At 33.2% G+C, this 18161-nt stretch overlaps 1 protein-coding gene across 9 annotated transcripts in view; it reads left to right on the top strand.

Annotated features, from left to right (window-relative positions):
- Positions 1-17085, top strand: part of LOC139088871 (high affinity cGMP-specific 3',5'-cyclic phosphodiesterase 9A-like) — a 78033-nt gene extending 60948 nt beyond the window's left edge. For 8 of the 9 annotated variants that reach the window (XM_070638197.1, XM_070638195.1, XM_070638194.1 and 5 more), the window contains 8 exons: positions 1669-1994; positions 8770-8921; positions 9074-9181; positions 9995-10121; positions 11995-12144; positions 12209-12354; positions 12449-12698; positions 13431-17085. In XM_070638197.1, coding sequence (XP_070494298.1) covers positions 1669-1994; positions 8770-8921; positions 9074-9181; positions 9995-10121; positions 11995-12144; positions 12209-12354; positions 12449-12698; positions 13431-14525 — 2354 coding nt within the window. In that variant the 3' untranslated portion in view covers positions 14526-17085. The remainder of the gene's footprint in view (positions 1-1668; positions 1995-8769; positions 8922-9073; positions 9182-9994; positions 10122-11994; positions 12145-12208; positions 12355-12448; positions 12699-13430) is intronic. The other variant, XM_070638202.1, reaches the window with a different exon arrangement.
- The last annotated feature ends 1076 nt before the right edge of the window (positions 17086-18161 follow it).

The following is an 18161-nucleotide window of genomic DNA, read 5'->3' as shown; positions in this document are numbered from 1 at the left end:
ATAGGTTAATCAATTGGGAATCCAACACCAGGTCGGCGTGATGCTTGATTCGATTTGAATTTGGCATCTTACAGAGGCACACCAGTCTGCTCTTGGAATTTGGATCGACCAACAAACTAATGTCATTTGGGACAAGATAGAAGGGGCAATTCCTATTAAATCTTAATTGCTTTCCTGTACTCTATTGTAACTTCAAAGCGCAATTTTCTCTAATTTGTCCATGTTCATATCAGGGTGTGCTTTTCCGGTACTGACTTAGTTTAGTCACACCACTGGATCAGTTCAATTGTGCTCGTAGTATTTTGGTAAAGTGGTACAGTCTTATTATACCTCCTAGATCTGTAGCAATTAACCCCTAAGCTAGAAAGCAATTCGGATTCGGGATGGAAAATTTGATTCGTATCGACTTCGACTGTATATTAAATTAGAATCAATATGGAGTTTTGGTTTTAACTAATAAGTCTGTGTACAGAGTCAAATCTGGGGTATCGAATCATATACAGGCGAAACTGCCAGTACGATAGTAAAGTCTCTGTGGCCGAGTATTTAACCAATAGACCGCATATCTGATTCAATCTCTTGTGAGTACATAGATTAAATTCCCACCAAATCTCTCAATCCATAATATTTGCGCAACGCTCACGACATTACACCCATCACAAGCCCCTAATCCACTGATAACAATCATAAACACAGATAATTACCAAGGTCATCTGACGTCTATTTTTTTATTGAGTATAAATGTCATATTAATTTAATTAATTTCGATTCAATTATGAAATTGATAACGATGTAATGATGCTGATAACAGAAAATCACAAAACTCTGTTTTTCACAATATTTTTTTGGTGTGAACAACAAACTTGTTTGTAGTAATCACGTAAACTTTGCTCTAAAAGTTGAAGTTTTGTTGATGAATTTGAAAAACATTAAATTTTAAGCTTGTAGAAGTGAAATTTACAATTTGATTGCCCTAACACAGTGGTGAACAACCTGTGTGCTGCGATTCACAGCTGTACCGACTAAAATGTTTGGAAATGCCATGAAATGTATGCAGTGTGCGGTTTCGGTAGAGGCTTACCATCAAGATATGAGCGAAAAATCAAAGGTTGCCCTCCACTGCCCTAACATGTATCGATTTTCCTCCCGAATGACGCAAAATTTTTAATAAATTTTTATAGACACAAAAACAATTCAATTTTACATGTCACTCAAATTTATTAACAAGAATAAATTCAATAAACTTAGTCATGAAGTTATTGTTATGCTCGATTCTTCATGTATGTAAAGAGCCGTAAAATGTCTCATTTTTCAATTTTCTCCTTTATATACCAAAAATAAGTTTCATTCAGAGTTGCGAAACTGGTGTTTGTGGCAGACAAAAACCGTACAAATTCTTGATAATTTGTATGGTTTTTCTCAAGTTTTTCTTACAAAACCATACAAATCTTACCATAGGCTAAAACTGTACAAATTATTGGTAATTTGTATGGTTTTTAAAGAAAAACACGAGAAAAACCATTTAAATTATCAAGAATTTGTACGGTTTTTTTTCCTGTCACAGGCACATGTTTCGCAACTCTGGTATCACTCTCGTCAACCATAGCTTGTATACAAAATGTCTCTAAAGTATTTTATTTCAAACTTTTTTTCTCTTTTCTTCTTTAGGTTTGTCAAATCGACCAAAACCTCCGCCACATCGAAAGAGCAGCCTACCAAAGCATAGCTATGTCAAAACAAAATTTTTGGAAATTTGTAACACAACATTGTCAGATGATGTTAAAGCTGCATTGCGACTACCATCATTTGATTCATATGATTGGGAAGACTATGAGATTCTACATTTAATGGAAACGATGTTTGTTGAATTAAATTTTATTGAGAAATTTCACATATCATCGACACGATTACGTGAATGGCTGTATGAAGTCTATAAACATTATAATGATGTTCCTTTTCATAATTTTCGGCATTGCTTTTGTGTCTCACAGATGGTAAGTTTAATTAATATTTACTTTAATTTTTACTGTCAATTACTGTGGCTGTCATAATGGAAAAAAATATTTTTTAAAATGGAAAATGAAGAGGGAATTATGCTGTCTGGTATGATATTTTTGAATTATTTATGCTATTTCTGGTTGATGATGGGGATGGGAAAATGGGAAATTGTTGAAAAATTCTAGAAAATTGCTTTAAAAGTGCAAAAAAATTCACCAAATCTGGATTTTAGAACGCTGCCTTGGTCTCAAAGTCACGCTGACCATGTGTCATAGTCACACTGACCTGGTGTTAGAGTCACGCTGACCTTGTGTCAGAGTCACGCTGCCCTGTTGTCAGAGTCTCGCTGCCCTGGTGTCAGAGTCGTGTTGCCCTGGTGTCAGAGTCACGTTGCCCAGATGTCAGAGCCACGTTGGACTGGGATCAGAGTCACGTTGCCCTGGTGTAAGAGTCATGTTGCCCTGATGTCAGAGCCACGTTGGACTGGGATCAGAGTCACGTTGCTCTGGGGTCAGAATCGCGCTGCACTAGTGTCTGAGTCACGTTGCTCCTGGGTCAGAGACACGTTGACTTCGGGTCATAGTCACGTTGACCTCGGGTCAGAGTCAAGCTTGAAGGGATGACCCAAAATCCACCCCTGGGCAGCTGGGGTTAAATTTTGGATCGATCAACCGATTCGTAATATTCAAATAGAGTCGAAGACAAAACGCTCTCAAACTTGACCAATCTTCTCTCAAAAAACCTTTAAAAAAGGTAGATAAAAATGAGAAAAATACACAGAATTGGAAAATAATAACTGAAGGATCCCATCTGAATGCATCCATTATATTTGAATAAATAAAAGGAAAAAATTTTCAACGAATACTTAAAAGAGATTGAAATTAAAATTGAGTTTAATAATGAAAAGCTTCTCAACCGTGAATCGTTGAATCTTTCATGTCATATTAAATGCAAACAAGAACTGCAATTAGACGATGTGGAAATTTACCAAAAAATGTAATTTTTATTCGTGTTCTGTGCTCGTCTCTTGTCATGTCTTCCATCAAAGGTAATTCTCTGATTTTTGTTGGTTTTTCGTTCTTTACACAAGAAAAATTCTCGAAAACTTTCTGACAAAAAAAAAAGTAAATTTTCTCACTCGAGTGAATACTTTTAAAGCTTCCAATGAATTTTCCACATAATGCTGCAAGAATTTTCTTCATGAAAATCAATATTTTAATTTAAATTTTGATGGCTGCTCAGCTAGATGAGATGACGGCGAAAAAAAAAACTTAATTTACATAAAAATTGATTGAAAGTCGATAGAATTTGATTATTTATGTCATAAATCAAGTGATTCAAATATCCAATTATTTTCCTTACCATAGAAACAAGTCAAAAAGTGATGTGATTTTGAGGGAGTTTTGACCTTAAATATTGAAATTGACGTGACTATCATGCGGTGACTAAATTGCTGTCTGCGTTATTTCATTATGACTGATTATAAATTTTGTGATAATATGTGGCCATTATCTAGGTAAAGCAGCTAATGAACGGATAATTTGACATGAAAATGCTTGTGGATGGGGAAAAAAATTATGAAAAAATTTGTTTTGTTGAACTTCTAAATTATTTCATGACCTGGGTCAATATGCTGTTAATTAAGATAGAATGATTCTGATGTTTAGTGTGTCTGAGTTGTTGTGGTATTGATTATGAATTTTGCAAAATTTTGTACATTAATTTATGTATTGTTTGCAGCAGTTTAGTTATTGTGTCTATAAACTAGGAAACTGTGGGATGGGATGTGGGTATGAGGATGTTTGGGGAGGCTTGTGCTACTTTTCTTTCTCTGCAGCTCTAATCATATAATCACGGTATATTGACATGTTACCTTTAGCACGGCACCATGATAAAGCTCCAACCAGAAGCTCGAAGTTTATTTGAATCCGAGTCGAGTTCGAGTCCTTACTCCAATTTCTCATCCTAACTAGTCAATTGGAAGACTTAACCTAGTAGTATTTGAAACCCTTCAAATTGTAAGGTTCTAGAGAAAAAGAACACTAATCCACAACATAGATCAAGAGGATTCGAACTCACTTTTTCTCGATTACATGTTAATTGTGCTTATCTACTGAGCTATCGGGGGCTGTTGAGAAGCGTGGCAAAAAGCACACTTAAAGCTTATTCTCTATCCGGTGTCATTTGGATCACAGCACACATCCAAAGTGTAGATTTCTATAATTAGGTCAATATATCTTTAAAATCACTCTTTTCGAGAACAAACATCCGAAATCTTAAAAATTTATTTTTTAATCTACTAAAGTACGGAAACACGACAACATCCAACATTTCCCCAACTTTAAATCGCAGCATCAAGACTCCCATTCACAAAAATCTCATTAAAAATTCTAACCAACTCGATCTAACCACGCCAAAAACAATCAGACTTACCACATCGTGCACTTATACAACATGTATAATATAAATAAACTTCTATCACGTTACAAATCCTCGTAAATCTCATTTACGGACTGATGACAATGCAGAAAATATTTGTAAGAGCTTACGACACTGAAGAATCGCCTTAATCAATATAATCTTTAAATCAATATTAGTATAGGAGCGTCATAGAATTTGTTGTTTGAGAGGATTAATGGCTTTTTGTTGTGTAATAACTTGTATTGGAATGGGATGAATTGGTGTTTGAGGTTCTGGGTGGTTATTAGGCTTGATAATTGTTTATATTCAAATTTAGAGTTGAAATTATTCAGAAAAGTTCTATTTATGTCATGAAAATTGATTTCCGCATATTAGAATAAATGGCTTTTCACTTTTCAACTCGTGTTGAATAAAATTCGAATGATTGAAGCCTAATTTTAGATAGTAATTAGCAGAATGATTACTTTCACGTGTACTCATTAGTGAAAATAAATCAAAAGCAGATTGAACATAATACAATAATAAGAATAATAATGAATAAGAGTTCAAATGAATGATATAACTACACGAAGCAGATTGAATGATATTTTATGATTCTGGAATATGTTGATGCTGATTTTGAACTTTCAAGTAGTATTTTTGGGAGAATTATGTTAAAAACCACAAAAAATATTATTTTTTGGTGATTATTTTGAGCTGCATAATGTGGCGAATCGCTTTTTTTATGGCTACCGAAATCAGCCATCAAGATGCCATCAGGGCTACTTTGTGTCTTACTGTTAATATGATAATGTAGCTCCTTGCATCCTTCTAGCTCTTAGGGAGGGTAGAGTAGGGCAGTGTAGAGCAAAATGCATCTTTGAAGACCTAAGGTAGGGTGTAGGATATGTGAAGTCTCGAATACCATTAATAAATTGGTTATTCGATTCAAAATCCAACACCAAGCCTGAATGACTCTAACTGAGTGAAATCCGGAATTTAAACCAAATCAGGCGCTTAGTCGGTGTCATTCAGGTCTGAAACAGAATTTTTAATCAATTGCCCAGTTTGTGCTATTCGGGAGTATTATAGGAGAACTTCCTTACTTGAGTAGCCCTTGAATCCGATTTTTGGATCAAGGAACATTGCCGACTATATTGGACATCATTATTTAAATTTCAAACCTCAAAAATTCAATTTAACTCTTTATTTAAGTAAACTAAATCATCAAATTTTCGACACAATTTTCCACCTACTTGTGCTTTTAATTCCACCACAATTTATTCTCATGTTAAAGATATTCGACATCGAATCTTTAAAGCACTTCATGAACAAAAAAATTCAACATCATCTTCACGTTAAACGCTCCTCGAAAAAAAAAGAAAAGTTGTTAAGAACCCGAGAAACACAAGTAAGCTAAAAGTCACACTTGAAGTAAAGTTTAAAAGTCATGAAGTAAGTGATAACAGGCAGTCTGATGTACTGACTCAAGTCATACTTTGTCCGCGCGCAGTAATCTTCAATGCATTATCCTATAATATGTCAAAGGAATTAATGATGTTACCTTGAGGTAACTTCAAGGTAACCAAAGTCAACTTCAAGCTTGTTTATAATGATCACTTCAACCTGACTTGAAGTCTTGAAGTCGTAAATTGCATTGCCGATATATAGAATGATGTACATCATTTTTCAAATTTCAAATTCATCAATTTACACTTATAAAAAAAATTAATCCTGGAAAAAAATTCAATTTAACTCCAAATTCAAGTAAACTAAATCATCAAAGAAATTCAACATAATTTTCCACCTACTTGTGCTTTTAATTCCACCACAATTTATTCCCATGTTAAAGATATTCGACATCAAATCTTTAAAGCACTTCATGAAAAAAATTGTCAACATCATCTTCACGTTAAACGCTCCTCGAAAAAAATTGGTTGCTGTATTAAAGAAAAGTTGTTAAGAATTTATGAGAAATTTGTACATAGCTACTTCTTCCGAAACTTTTATATCATCACATTCATCCTTTCGCTATCATTTATTAATAATGGAAACAATTTTCCAATCCTTAAATGATGAGAACGAGGAACTGAAAAGATTAAAAATAATTAACAGAATTTTCTAATAAACTTAATTGGCTGTGTGCTGCCTTAATTTTCCGTAGAATGTTTGTAAAGGATTTTTTGGAGATATTGAAAGAATAAACAATTGATTATTGTGCGGCTGATTTGGTGGTGAGGGTCTGTTTTGGTTAAGTAAATTTTTTTGTTCATGATGAAATAATTGAAAGTTATTTTTGCATTAATTAATGGTTTTAGTTAGGGATATTTTTAGGAGGATAGAATTGATTTGAAGTTAAAGTTGTGGAGGCAGTCAGTATAGGGTTGAGAACTGTTGTGGTGTGTAATTTTGGGAAATTTTCCTGGAAATTTTCTTGATCTTGTTCTCAAATCCTTTAAAATTTTCAATAAATTGAACTAAACAGAGCTCGGTAGTCGGTAGTCAACGATAGCGGCCGATGGCAGGTGTCAATTGTCACCGATGACTGTTGATTGCAGATAATTTCGACTGGCTTTTGCTGATTGTCGTCGGCCAATTACAAACTTTGGAATTAAACACCAATCTTAAATCTTGATTTAGTTACCTTAATTCAGAGGTAGACACGACGTCTAAGGCTACGTTATTAGAGATTTTTCTACGGCTGAGGTGTACCGTGGCACTTCTGAGTCTAATAGTTAATAAATTAAAGTCTGTATGCTCGCCAGACCAACGCAGTTGGTAAATCCAGGACGCTGTTTGTCTCCACCCCACTATGTGGTTTGGATCAATGGCTTCTCACCACGAGAAGTAGCTAACAGTTCTTTCATGACACATAAAAAGTTACCTAACACTGTCTAATCTGAAACACATGCTTAAAATCTTATACAACCATCCAAGTTCTTATTTGTCATCTTCAAAAATTCAATTACGATTATTTTCTCATATTTTTTTTTTCCTAAAGCACATTTGAAAAGCTCAAAAATGAAAAATTCAATAAGCAGTAAGGAAATTATAAGCCAAGTGAATTTGAGAGTTCAAAGAAATTTTAATTTAAATTTTTGAAGTGTCTAAAATATTTTGAATTTTGTTAGCATTCTAAACAGGAAAATCACGAAAATCACAAATGTAAAATTTAATCTACAAATCTACAGGTTCGAATCTTAAAAGTCTTAAAAATCATAAGTCATTTCATAGAATCCTCCCAGCCAACTTTTTATTAAAATTTTAAAAATTTCTATATTTTTGCTCTAATTTATCATTAAATATGTCTAAGCTTCTCATTGCTACAGACACAAACTTCCTTGATCTAAATTTTAAATCCATTTCAAATTCAACTTTAATAACTTTTCATAACATTTACATCGTTCATCATATCCGTACAACTGTGTCAAGTATAATTCAAGTGGAGCTTAATTAAGCTTTAAGTTTGTACGCTACTCACGTTATCCACGATGTTTACATTGAGACGATGCTATATCAGTGTCAAAGACACTTTGAGATGAAGGAGAAAAGAAGGAGTGTGTTTAATAGGATAAGAAGAATGTCATGATATAGATGACTTTTTCGAGTAAGATGCGATATTTATGCTTCGAAATTGGAGATGAAAGTTGTTTACTGATGGATTTTGAGTATTGATAGTGTTTTGAGTTTGAGGGGATTTTGTGGAGTTCAAGGTGATTTTTGGGGTTCAAGGGAATTTTTGGGGTTCAAGGCGATTTTCGGGGTTCAAAATGAATTTAATAAAATTTTGAATCCGGCTTTAAAATTGGACAAAACCAGTTATTAGGGTATCACTGAGTTTTGTCGTCAACACGCCGACTTGGCAATGCCCTTGGACTACGTAGTATGGCTCAGGACTTGCTAGTCCTCATTTCCTGTATTTTAGATGCGCAGTTTATGCCACTAAACTGTTTTTTTGCCATAAAAATGGGTCCAAATCAGCCATCATGATGCCTCCATGGCCACTTCGCGTCTTACCGTTAATACGGCAACTTAGCTGTTGTTCGGGAAACCTCCAATCTTCAGCAATCTCTAATAGTTCATCCAAGGCTGCAAACTTGCATTTTTCATCTGCAGGCTTGAAAATTTGAACAAAAATGCGTCATAACCTCAAAATTCCTCCAACAAATTCCCATTCTTCCACAATCAAAGCCTTTCATCTCATAGCAATGTCTTCTATTAATGGAAAAATAAATTCAAAACTTTTTCCATCGTAATTTTTCTTTTCACAATTTTTTTATATTTCCATTTCCTTTGAAGCCACCTTGAACTTTTTATTTCCATACCTTTCAATTCTATATTCATCAACTTTGTCTTTATTTCAATCCACAGATGTATGCGATTGCATGGCAAACAAATTTAATGAGTCGTCTAGGCGATATGGATGTCTTTATACTATTGGTATCATGCATTTGTCATGACTTAGACCACCCGGGCTATAACAACGTTTATCAAATAAATGCAAAAACTGAGCTCGCCTTGAGGTATGTACGCAAAAAATAAGCATAAAAGTCTGCTTCTTTCTAATGCTCGTAACCATGAAAACATTAAACTTATTAAGCAGCGTGTCTGTCAACAGCAGCAGCAAAATCTATATACACTCTTTAATTCTTAACAATATCTGCATTTATTTTAGGTACAATGACATTTCACCATTGGAAAATCATCATTGCTCGATTGCCTTTCGATTGCTTGAATATCCGGAGTGCGATGTGCTAGAGAACGTCACCAAAGACATGTACAAGTAACATCAAGTTTGATTTATTTTATTGTTTTAATACCGAGTGGAATTTATGATGAGGGAGTCTTGTCTTGGAGGTGGAATAAAGGGGGGAGGAAGTTGAGTGACTTACTGACTTGTTAAGATCATTTGTGTGCTTCTTGAGAAGCTTTTGAGATGGAAATTATAATTGAATTTAAAGTTTTTGGATAGATGTTGGGCTTTATTTGGTTAAATGAGATTTGTTACAATGGGATGCTTTAGGAACTGCTCTGGTTCTTATTTAATAGTGCAGTTATGAGTAGTATAACGTATTACACATGACTAAATCCAAATTAGCATCAAACTTCTTCATAATGAATAGATTTTGTTTTCTATTGTTTAATCTTATTGTTTAATCAAGCTTCTCGTTTTCGATATGTTATGATCTTCAATACCTAAGATTGTCTAACTTACCCGGAAGGTACCCAACGTCGTAGAAAAGACTGAGTATTCGTCCTCAGATCTGCTTGAGTCTAGTCTGATGTCGGGTTTCATCGAATCTAGCTTAAAAACAGTCAAACCAGTCTGAAACTGGATCTTTCATCATTTTTGCTTCATGATCCTTCCTAATTATTATTCAAGCTCTTAATCTCCTTAATACTTCATTCAAAAAAACTCTCAACAACCCCATCAGTTTCCATTCAACAAGCCTCATCCTTTATTTCTTATAAAACCATCCCCAATCCACAAAAAAATTACTATTCCACTCGGGTTTTATGATTAATAGTTTTTTATACAATTCAATATGTACAATCATAATTTTCATATATATATAATTTATCATTTATGTCACAGGGAAGTACGTGAGGGCATCATAAGATGTATATTGGCTACTGATATGGCGCGACATAATGAGATACTGACACAATTTCGTGAAATTATTCCTATTTTTGATTACAGTAATGCTTCACATAAAAATTTGGTAAGTTTTTTTTTTAAATTTATGGTTGAATGTGATGGAATGAATGAGGTTTAATGGATGATTAGTTTGTTATTTTGATTATTTGTGGACTATGTTTACTATTTTGGTTGATTTGATAATGACAGGTTCAATGTGGTGATGAATAGTGACTGTTTTGTCATATTTTATATGGAAATCAATCTTAGTTTCATATATTTTGCCACTAAGCTCATAAACAGCAATTTTAGCATTGAGACAGGCTCAAATACCATTGGAAAAATTGCAATTTTCCTGATTTTTGATTTTTGGGTGACCCTGGAGTTGGAAGTTTTTCTTAAGAACATCCATTTGTTTGATTGTCTGAATGTCTAGTTCTAAAGAGGATAAACAGCTTTCAAATCTCATTAATAGTCTTTAGACTTAGATATGGAACCATTCAAGCATAAACTTGTCCGTTCAGGGGAACCAGCAACATTATCATCACTCAGATCTGTCTAGGACCATGTCTAAGAACCACAATAAATTCCCTTTAATTCCCGCGTCAAACAAACACAAACAATCTCCCCGATCAAAACATTTCTGACCTTTAAATCCATAAATAATCATGAGTTTATTATCATATATATCTTCATGGCATAAAATTACGTAATAACTCATTAACATATTAATAGAAATGCTTACTCCTACGATTATTCTTCCATTTAGAACTTAATGATAAAAAAAGAGATGATGAGAGTATACTGAGTTATAAATAGATTAATGATGTGGAGGAGGAGATGAGAAGAGAATAGAGCCCAAGGATGTAATGACTTACATGATCTTTGACATTGTGCATGCCCACACATTCTGTTTTAATTTCCTTTTTTATGTTTAAAAAAAGACTGAATTTTGGGATTTTAGGATTGTTTAACAAGGTTTTAATTGGGTTCTATGTTGAATTATATCGAAGACTAGATGCTGTGATTCTAAGAAGTTTGACAGAACACAATTTGAAATTTTGACATAACCTCAAATTTTAAGAATCAAATTCTCGAGAATGCTTGGTCGAATTTCAATTTTCGTCATCAAAATGGGTTTAAAATTTCCTTGAGGCCACGTCGTACCCGAACTGTACAACGTGCCTATTACGGCACCGCTAGATCCCCGTAATAGCGGTCACTGTACGTTTGACTTTGCTTTACCGAAATCCCGGTCCCGGAAGATTTTTGGATTTCCCGGTCCGGATATCGAGAAAGCATACGTTTGACCTGACATTCTTGCATCACTGTTTTGCGTCAAGCAGCTTTTAAATCTCTTAGTTATCGTTTCCTTTGCGAATTTCAATTAAGAACGGTGTTGCAAACTTGTGATTTTGCCCAGCAATGACAATGTGTTCGTCAGATTGTGCTGCTCGGGTTAAAGTCAATGCGATGACTTAGCGTCACCCGACTGCATTCTGTTCGGGATTTATCCGTCATCTTCATGCAATTTTCATATATCTTGCAACATAGAAGTATATGACACTTTCCTCAACACTCTACAACTCCTCAATTACTCAAAAGTACCTCCAAAGTATTTCAAAGTACAGAATCAACTCCATCTGCTACCATAATGCATACCATAAATTCTCATCTCAACCGAATGCGCTTCCGTATCACATTCACGTATAGTTTCTCACATAAGATTTCCTATTTCCGTTCACTCAGCATGTTCCTTTATGTTCTGACTTTTTTCACAAAAGCTTTTCTCACTTTACTCATTCTCATCGTTGCTTTATGTATGACCGGAGGAGATGACTGTGTGTGCGCTTGAGTTTTGTTGAACTTTAATTCACTTAAATCATATTTTTTATAGCAAAAAAATACAGTCATGAATAATTCAATAATTTTTATTAAATTTGTCATCATATTTATAGCTTTGTATGGTGCTAATAAAGGTCGCTGATATTTCAAATGAAGCACGACCAATGGAAGTCGCTGAACCGTGGCTTGATCGTCTTTTACAAGAATTTTTTGCACAGAGTGCTGCTGAGAAATTAGAGGGATTGCCTGTAACTCCATTTATGGTGAGTTTTGATACTTTTCTAACCTCAAAATATCAATTTTAACCTCAATTCCCTTCCCATCCAGGACCCCGACAAAGTAAGTAAGCCGGGAAGTCAAGTGCGATTTATAGGATTGGTGCTATTGCCTCTATTCGAAGCACTCGGTGAATTACTACCGGAACTAGTTGATTTTATCGTCATACCAGTTCGTGTTGCATTGGATTTCTATAAGTATGTATACATAAAGCACTCATTGACCGCATGGATGGATTAATTATTAATAAATTTCATTTCATTTCTCCTTCCCATCTGCTACTATTTATAGACGATTAAATGATGCCCAACAGAGAAACCGAAAGTCGCTGGTCGAAAATGAAGGTTCATCTGATGGCGGTGATGAAAATATTCCACGATCTCAATCTGGTATTAGTGTACGATCACGTCGTAGTATTCCATCACAAAAGTCAGCATCAAGGAATTCGGTTGATGAGGAGCCAATGTTGATTGCGGCTGAACTTCATGATCTTCCGGAAGGTAGCGAAAGTGGAGATTCTGAGACTGCAACGGAAGTTGATGTAAGTTTGAGTTGTTGTATGAGGGGGATGGGGTGGGAAGTTATTGGTAGGGAGTGTTGGAGCTGGATGTTTAGTTATGTATGGTGTATCATGCCTTTTGGTTATTGAATAAGAGCTATGGTCAGGTTATGACGTCTAGTAAGGTGTATAATGAGAGTCGAAGTTCTAAACCTATTTGAACTTTGGATTGCTGAGGTTATCTGCAGTCAAATATGACTCCATTTCAATCCTCCATTCCCAAACAGCATGATGCCATGAATTTCATTAGTCGCCGTAAACAGTCATCAAGTTGTAAACATGCAGAGGCGTATTCAGGGGAAGGAGGTATGGACCACAACCCCACTTCCATTTTGGATAAAATTCCTCAATTTGCTATTTTTTCTTCGAGACAAAAATCTCAAAACTGCCTCCTAATTCTGACAATTCGTACATGAAACACGGTATTGAAGCGAAGACCCTGTGCGACAATGCATCAACGGTTGCAAATGCCATTGTGCTACTCGGATCATCTTCGTTTATCGTCAAGCTTCACAACTTTCACACATTTATTGCGATGATATTCAATAATTTAATCCAGACTCAGTTATTTTTAGCACATTTAACAATAACTTGACAATTTTGTCACCTTAAAAATAGTTCAATATTTACCCAGATGTGCCCAACTCATCCAAACGCGTTTCCTTAAACATTTTCAATACTTAACTAACTTATTGTCATTGTAATTCCCAACAGGTCGCTGAGAAGACATCGAAATTTAAAGTTGACACCGAAAGTCGTAATAAATTTAATATGCAAATGGTACATCGTAAAGGTCATCATCGTGATAAACGTCCATCGATGGTTAGTGAAATAGCTGGTCGAATGCGAGGATCATACGGTAACATCTTACAAAATAATTACAATTCACGTACAACTACATTCGGTTCAAACCGTGCGATTAGTCTAGATCATTATAGTAATCATCGTCGTATGTCTGATGGAATTCAAACTGTTACGTCCGATTCCACTGTCTATTATCATCAACGTTTACATGATCAAGATATGTTAATACGTCAGACGACTGGTACGAAAATGAGTTCAAGTTCACATGGATCGAGTGATGTTAAGCTACTTGTTCGTGATGAATCATTAGTGGCAGCGGCATCAACAGGTAATAATTCAGCAATTTCATCTAAAATTCATACACCAACAATGATGGCTGCCACTGATATTAGTGATACAAACAGGGTACAATCATCAAAAAATAATAATAATAATAATAATAATAATAATAATGAAAGTAGTAATAATAAAAATAATAATAATAATAATAGCAACAACAACAACAATAATAATAATAATAATAACATTAGTAATAGTAGTAAATCAGTAAAGTCGAAATTGAACAGTAGTGTAAATTGTAGTAGTAGCCCTAAATCAATTATTACACGCTTGAGACAATTAACAGGACGTTTATCGTTCTCATTTGACAAAGAAACACGTAGAATGAGTAGTGGAACGCCACAAACAATTATAAATAAGACATCCCCAATGGATTCAATGAATTCATCATCAAAGAATAACAATATGATGCCAAATTTATGCTGTAATACGAAAGGTGCAATTGAAGGACGTGTTGTGACTGATTTAACATCAAGAAATCGTGCTTATAGTCTCGATGTACCAGCTGGACGTTATAATTATAATAGTAGTGCTGGTAGTAGCTATAATGGTAGTCATAAGAGTCTTTCATCAAATCGTAATGATGAGGCTGATGATTCAACTGATAATAATAGCGTATTTGCATCAAAGAAAATGAGTGCTGAGGTGGAACCGATGGACATATGACAACACAGGTTAGATCCTGCAATTGATAATGTTACGGTTAAAATTGATATTGCAGGCGATGAGACTGATACATATTGGACAACAATTTCTTATCTTTTGCGACGATTTGTGTGCAAATGCTGTGAAAAAGAACAACAAGTGCCAACTGCAAGCGTTTAAGGATTTTTAAAAAAAATAACATCAATTATGATGAAAAAAATTATTAATTATGATATGAGGAACAATGATAAAAAAACAAAATATAATAATTATATATATATTTAATTAAATTAAAAATTTATTCTTCTATTAGCCAAAATTTGAGATAAAAAAGCGATTCATCCCCTCCCCTCTTTGAAGATAAAGAAACTAATTAAAATTAATGATATATACATGTTATGAACATAATGAAACTGATACATAGATAGGTATGGGATTTGGGAGAGGAGAAATTGATTATTTTGCAGAGATTTATGGAGATTTTGGGAGATGGGAGGTTTTAAAGTTGGTGCTGAAGCTTCAAGTTTTTGAAAATAAAAGCTGGAAATTGTAAAATAGAAGTGAATTTAGTACTTTTTTGAAATTGTTAGAATTCACGGTCATTTAGAAGAACAGACATTAACAATTGACTCAAAGGCAAAGGAGTATGCAGGGAAACGGTTGAGTAGAGTCTAATGGACGTAGAGATCAGCGTAAAGCTAACAACATGATAGTCAACTGCCCGACTGAACAAAAAAACGCTAGAACTAGTCATCTACTGGACATTAACTGGCCATTAACTGTCCATCCTTGATGGCAAATCAGTGATCGGTGATGGCAAGTTAAAGTCCAGTTGATGACTAGTTCGATCGAATTTTTGTCCACTCGGGTGGGTTTTGTTATTTGAAGACTAGATATATTTACATTATAGTTTGGTTTTGAATAGACAATTGGTCAAATGAATAGACAAACAGTGAGACAGAGGTAATGAGATAGAGACAATGACACAGAGACACATGGGGTATACCCTGCAAGGGAGTAAAGGACGATGAACGGTAGAGCAATCAAAATAAAGACTAACTCTTAGTCGTTTTTGCTTGAAGTTGTTCAACTATTCTGATTGAATATCCTCTTGAGCACCCTTAAGAGATGAGCATGTTCTTTGTCTGTTAAAGATTTAAACACAGTTACATGGTGTGATCGAAATCAATTCCTGCAAATCATTTCAATTTCTCCTTCTCCAAACCCCCTACAAAAAAAACACAATCACAATATACAGCCACATAGAAACACAAAGTTGATAAATTTAATTCTATTTAATGTTTGTAAAAATGACAAAAAAAAAATGTTTAAACACAAAATGTGCTCTAAAAAAAAGATTTAACAAAAAATTTCTCTCTCAACAAAAAGAATTTTTATGAAAAGGAAAAGAAAATGTGATTTTTTCATTCGAAGCTGGATGATTAGATGATGGAGAATATTTTGTAGCTAGATTTGTAATAAAAGTTTTTTGCTATTTTTTGAGTAGTTTGAAGAAGATTTGTACATGCTTGAGGTGTAGAGCTAGTGCTAGAAGGTTAATCAGCATGTTGATGATTAGTTCCTATTGATTCACTGTGAATTGTAGGGCGTTAATAAAGCGGTTGAACATGGGTTGAACAGGTTTTAGTTCCTGAACAAAACGGCTACTTCTGTAGATTTTCTTGTGCATGTTGCAAGCAGAATGTTGCAGAGCTAAAAGTCAACTCGAGTTTCGTTTGTAGTCAAATCGACCTTTTCATTCAAAATTCGAGTCGACTTTGAGTTCTGGCAAGTTGAAGATAATTTAATTGTCAAAATGGGATAAAAACTGCAGTCACCTTGTTGTCAGGACAATCTTCTATTCTGTTGACGCAGCAACGTTGCAGCAACGTCGCAGCAACTTCATGAAGAAGTTTTTGGTTGGAAACAGCTAGACTGTTGACATTTCTCAATTGTTCTATTAAGTTTTAGAGCATTAAAGCATGCCGTAACTTAAAAGGAGTAAATAACCTCCAAAGTAATTTCAAAATACTAAGAAAATTCAAACTTTCTTTCCAAAATCTCAAAAAAGTTTCAAAGAAGATCAAATCTTACCCCCGGAAAATGCCTAGCTAAAGAATAAATTAATCCATAATCTTCATTACCTTCCTTTACATCAAAAAAATACTTCTTTTCCATAAAAATTCAAAGGAAAAACTTTCAAGTCTCCTTGACAGTAGCTTTTCATTAACTTCTTCATGGCAAAAACAGCTTCTTCTTGGTACTGAAAAATAAGCAAAAATTGATTTTTTTTATCATGCAAAAAATTTATCTAATGTGTAAAAAGTACGATGAGAAAAAGGAAATTACGCCAAAATTAAATTAAGAAAAATATAAAGTCTATATTGAAATGGGTCATGTTAAAGCCTAAATGAAAGAATCTATTGAACAATAGTAGATAAAATTTTGTTAGAAATGAGTCACTGGAAGTGGGTGGCTGAGACGCATTGTTGTGGAATTGAGATGGGATTGAGAGTTTTATGAAAATTATTATTTTTTTAAATATTTGAAATTAGTGAGTAGAATTAAATTAAATTTCCTTAAATTTGTTTAAAATTTGAATTTAAAATTTTTAAGTTCTTCAAAATTTGGAATTTTTTTTTAAATTTCAAAATCACTAAAGAATTCTAATTTTTTTGACATTTAAATTTTCCAAAATTTAATAAGATTTTAAATTTTTGAAAAGTTTTGAATATTTGAAAAATTCTTATTTTGAAAAGTGAAATTTGATTTTTCAAATTTTTAACATTTTCAAATATCTTAAATTTTGAAATTTATTTTTTCAAATTTTTAAGAATTCTTAAATTTTAAATTTTAGAAAATTTCAAAGATTTAAATTTTTAAAATGATTTTAAATTTTGAAAAATTCAATATAGAAAGTTTGAGGAAGAATTAGAGTTTTAAAAATTTTAAAATTTAGGATTTGTTTTAAAATTTCAAATTTTTCAAAAATTCAAAACTCTTAAATACTTAAAAATTTCCATTTGTTTTTAAAATAAGATTTTAAAACTTTCTAAATTTTGAATTTTGAATTTTTAAAATTTTGAATCTTTAAATTTTTGATTGTTTTAAATGTTTAAATTTTCAGTTTTAAAATTTTTGAAATCTTTAAAATTTCAACATTTTTAGATTGTTGAACTTCTCACAATTTTCTCCAAAAAGCTCACTTCCAACTCAATTTCCACAATAAAAGCGCCTAAAACTGTATTAAAATGAAAATCTAATCTACGATAATATAAATATATAAAAAACAAGTCTCTTAGTGTATATTATGTGGAAGTAGCTAGCTCAAAAATCCAATTATGTCTACACATACACAATCACACACATATGTCAATCATCATCATTATAAGATTAGCTAAAAGGAAAAAGTCATTTACTATGAAAATAAAAGCTTTAAAAATTTTTTTTTCTTCTTTTTTTTTTGTTTTGAATTTTTTTTTTATTAAAATTTTTTTTTTTTTAAAACATTTTTTATATTTTTTATTTTCATGTAGCTTGTGCAAATGTATTTCCGTTAAGCTTGTGGTGGGATGTAGAATAACAAGTTGATCACTTTTATGTCATTTTATCGTCGTTCGTTTCGCTCTATTTACACCCTGCATAATGGATGACTAT

This window comes from Chironomus tepperi, unplaced genomic scaffold (genome assembly GCF_022539635.2).
Source record: "Chironomus tepperi strain 1889 unplaced genomic scaffold, CSIRO-AGI_Ctep_v1 contig_171, whole genome shotgun sequence".
Taxonomy (NCBI): domain Eukaryota; kingdom Metazoa; phylum Arthropoda; class Insecta; order Diptera; family Chironomidae; genus Chironomus; species Chironomus tepperi.
Note: the sequence above shows the minus strand (reverse complement) of the source record. Positions and strands in the feature narration are given on the sequence as shown.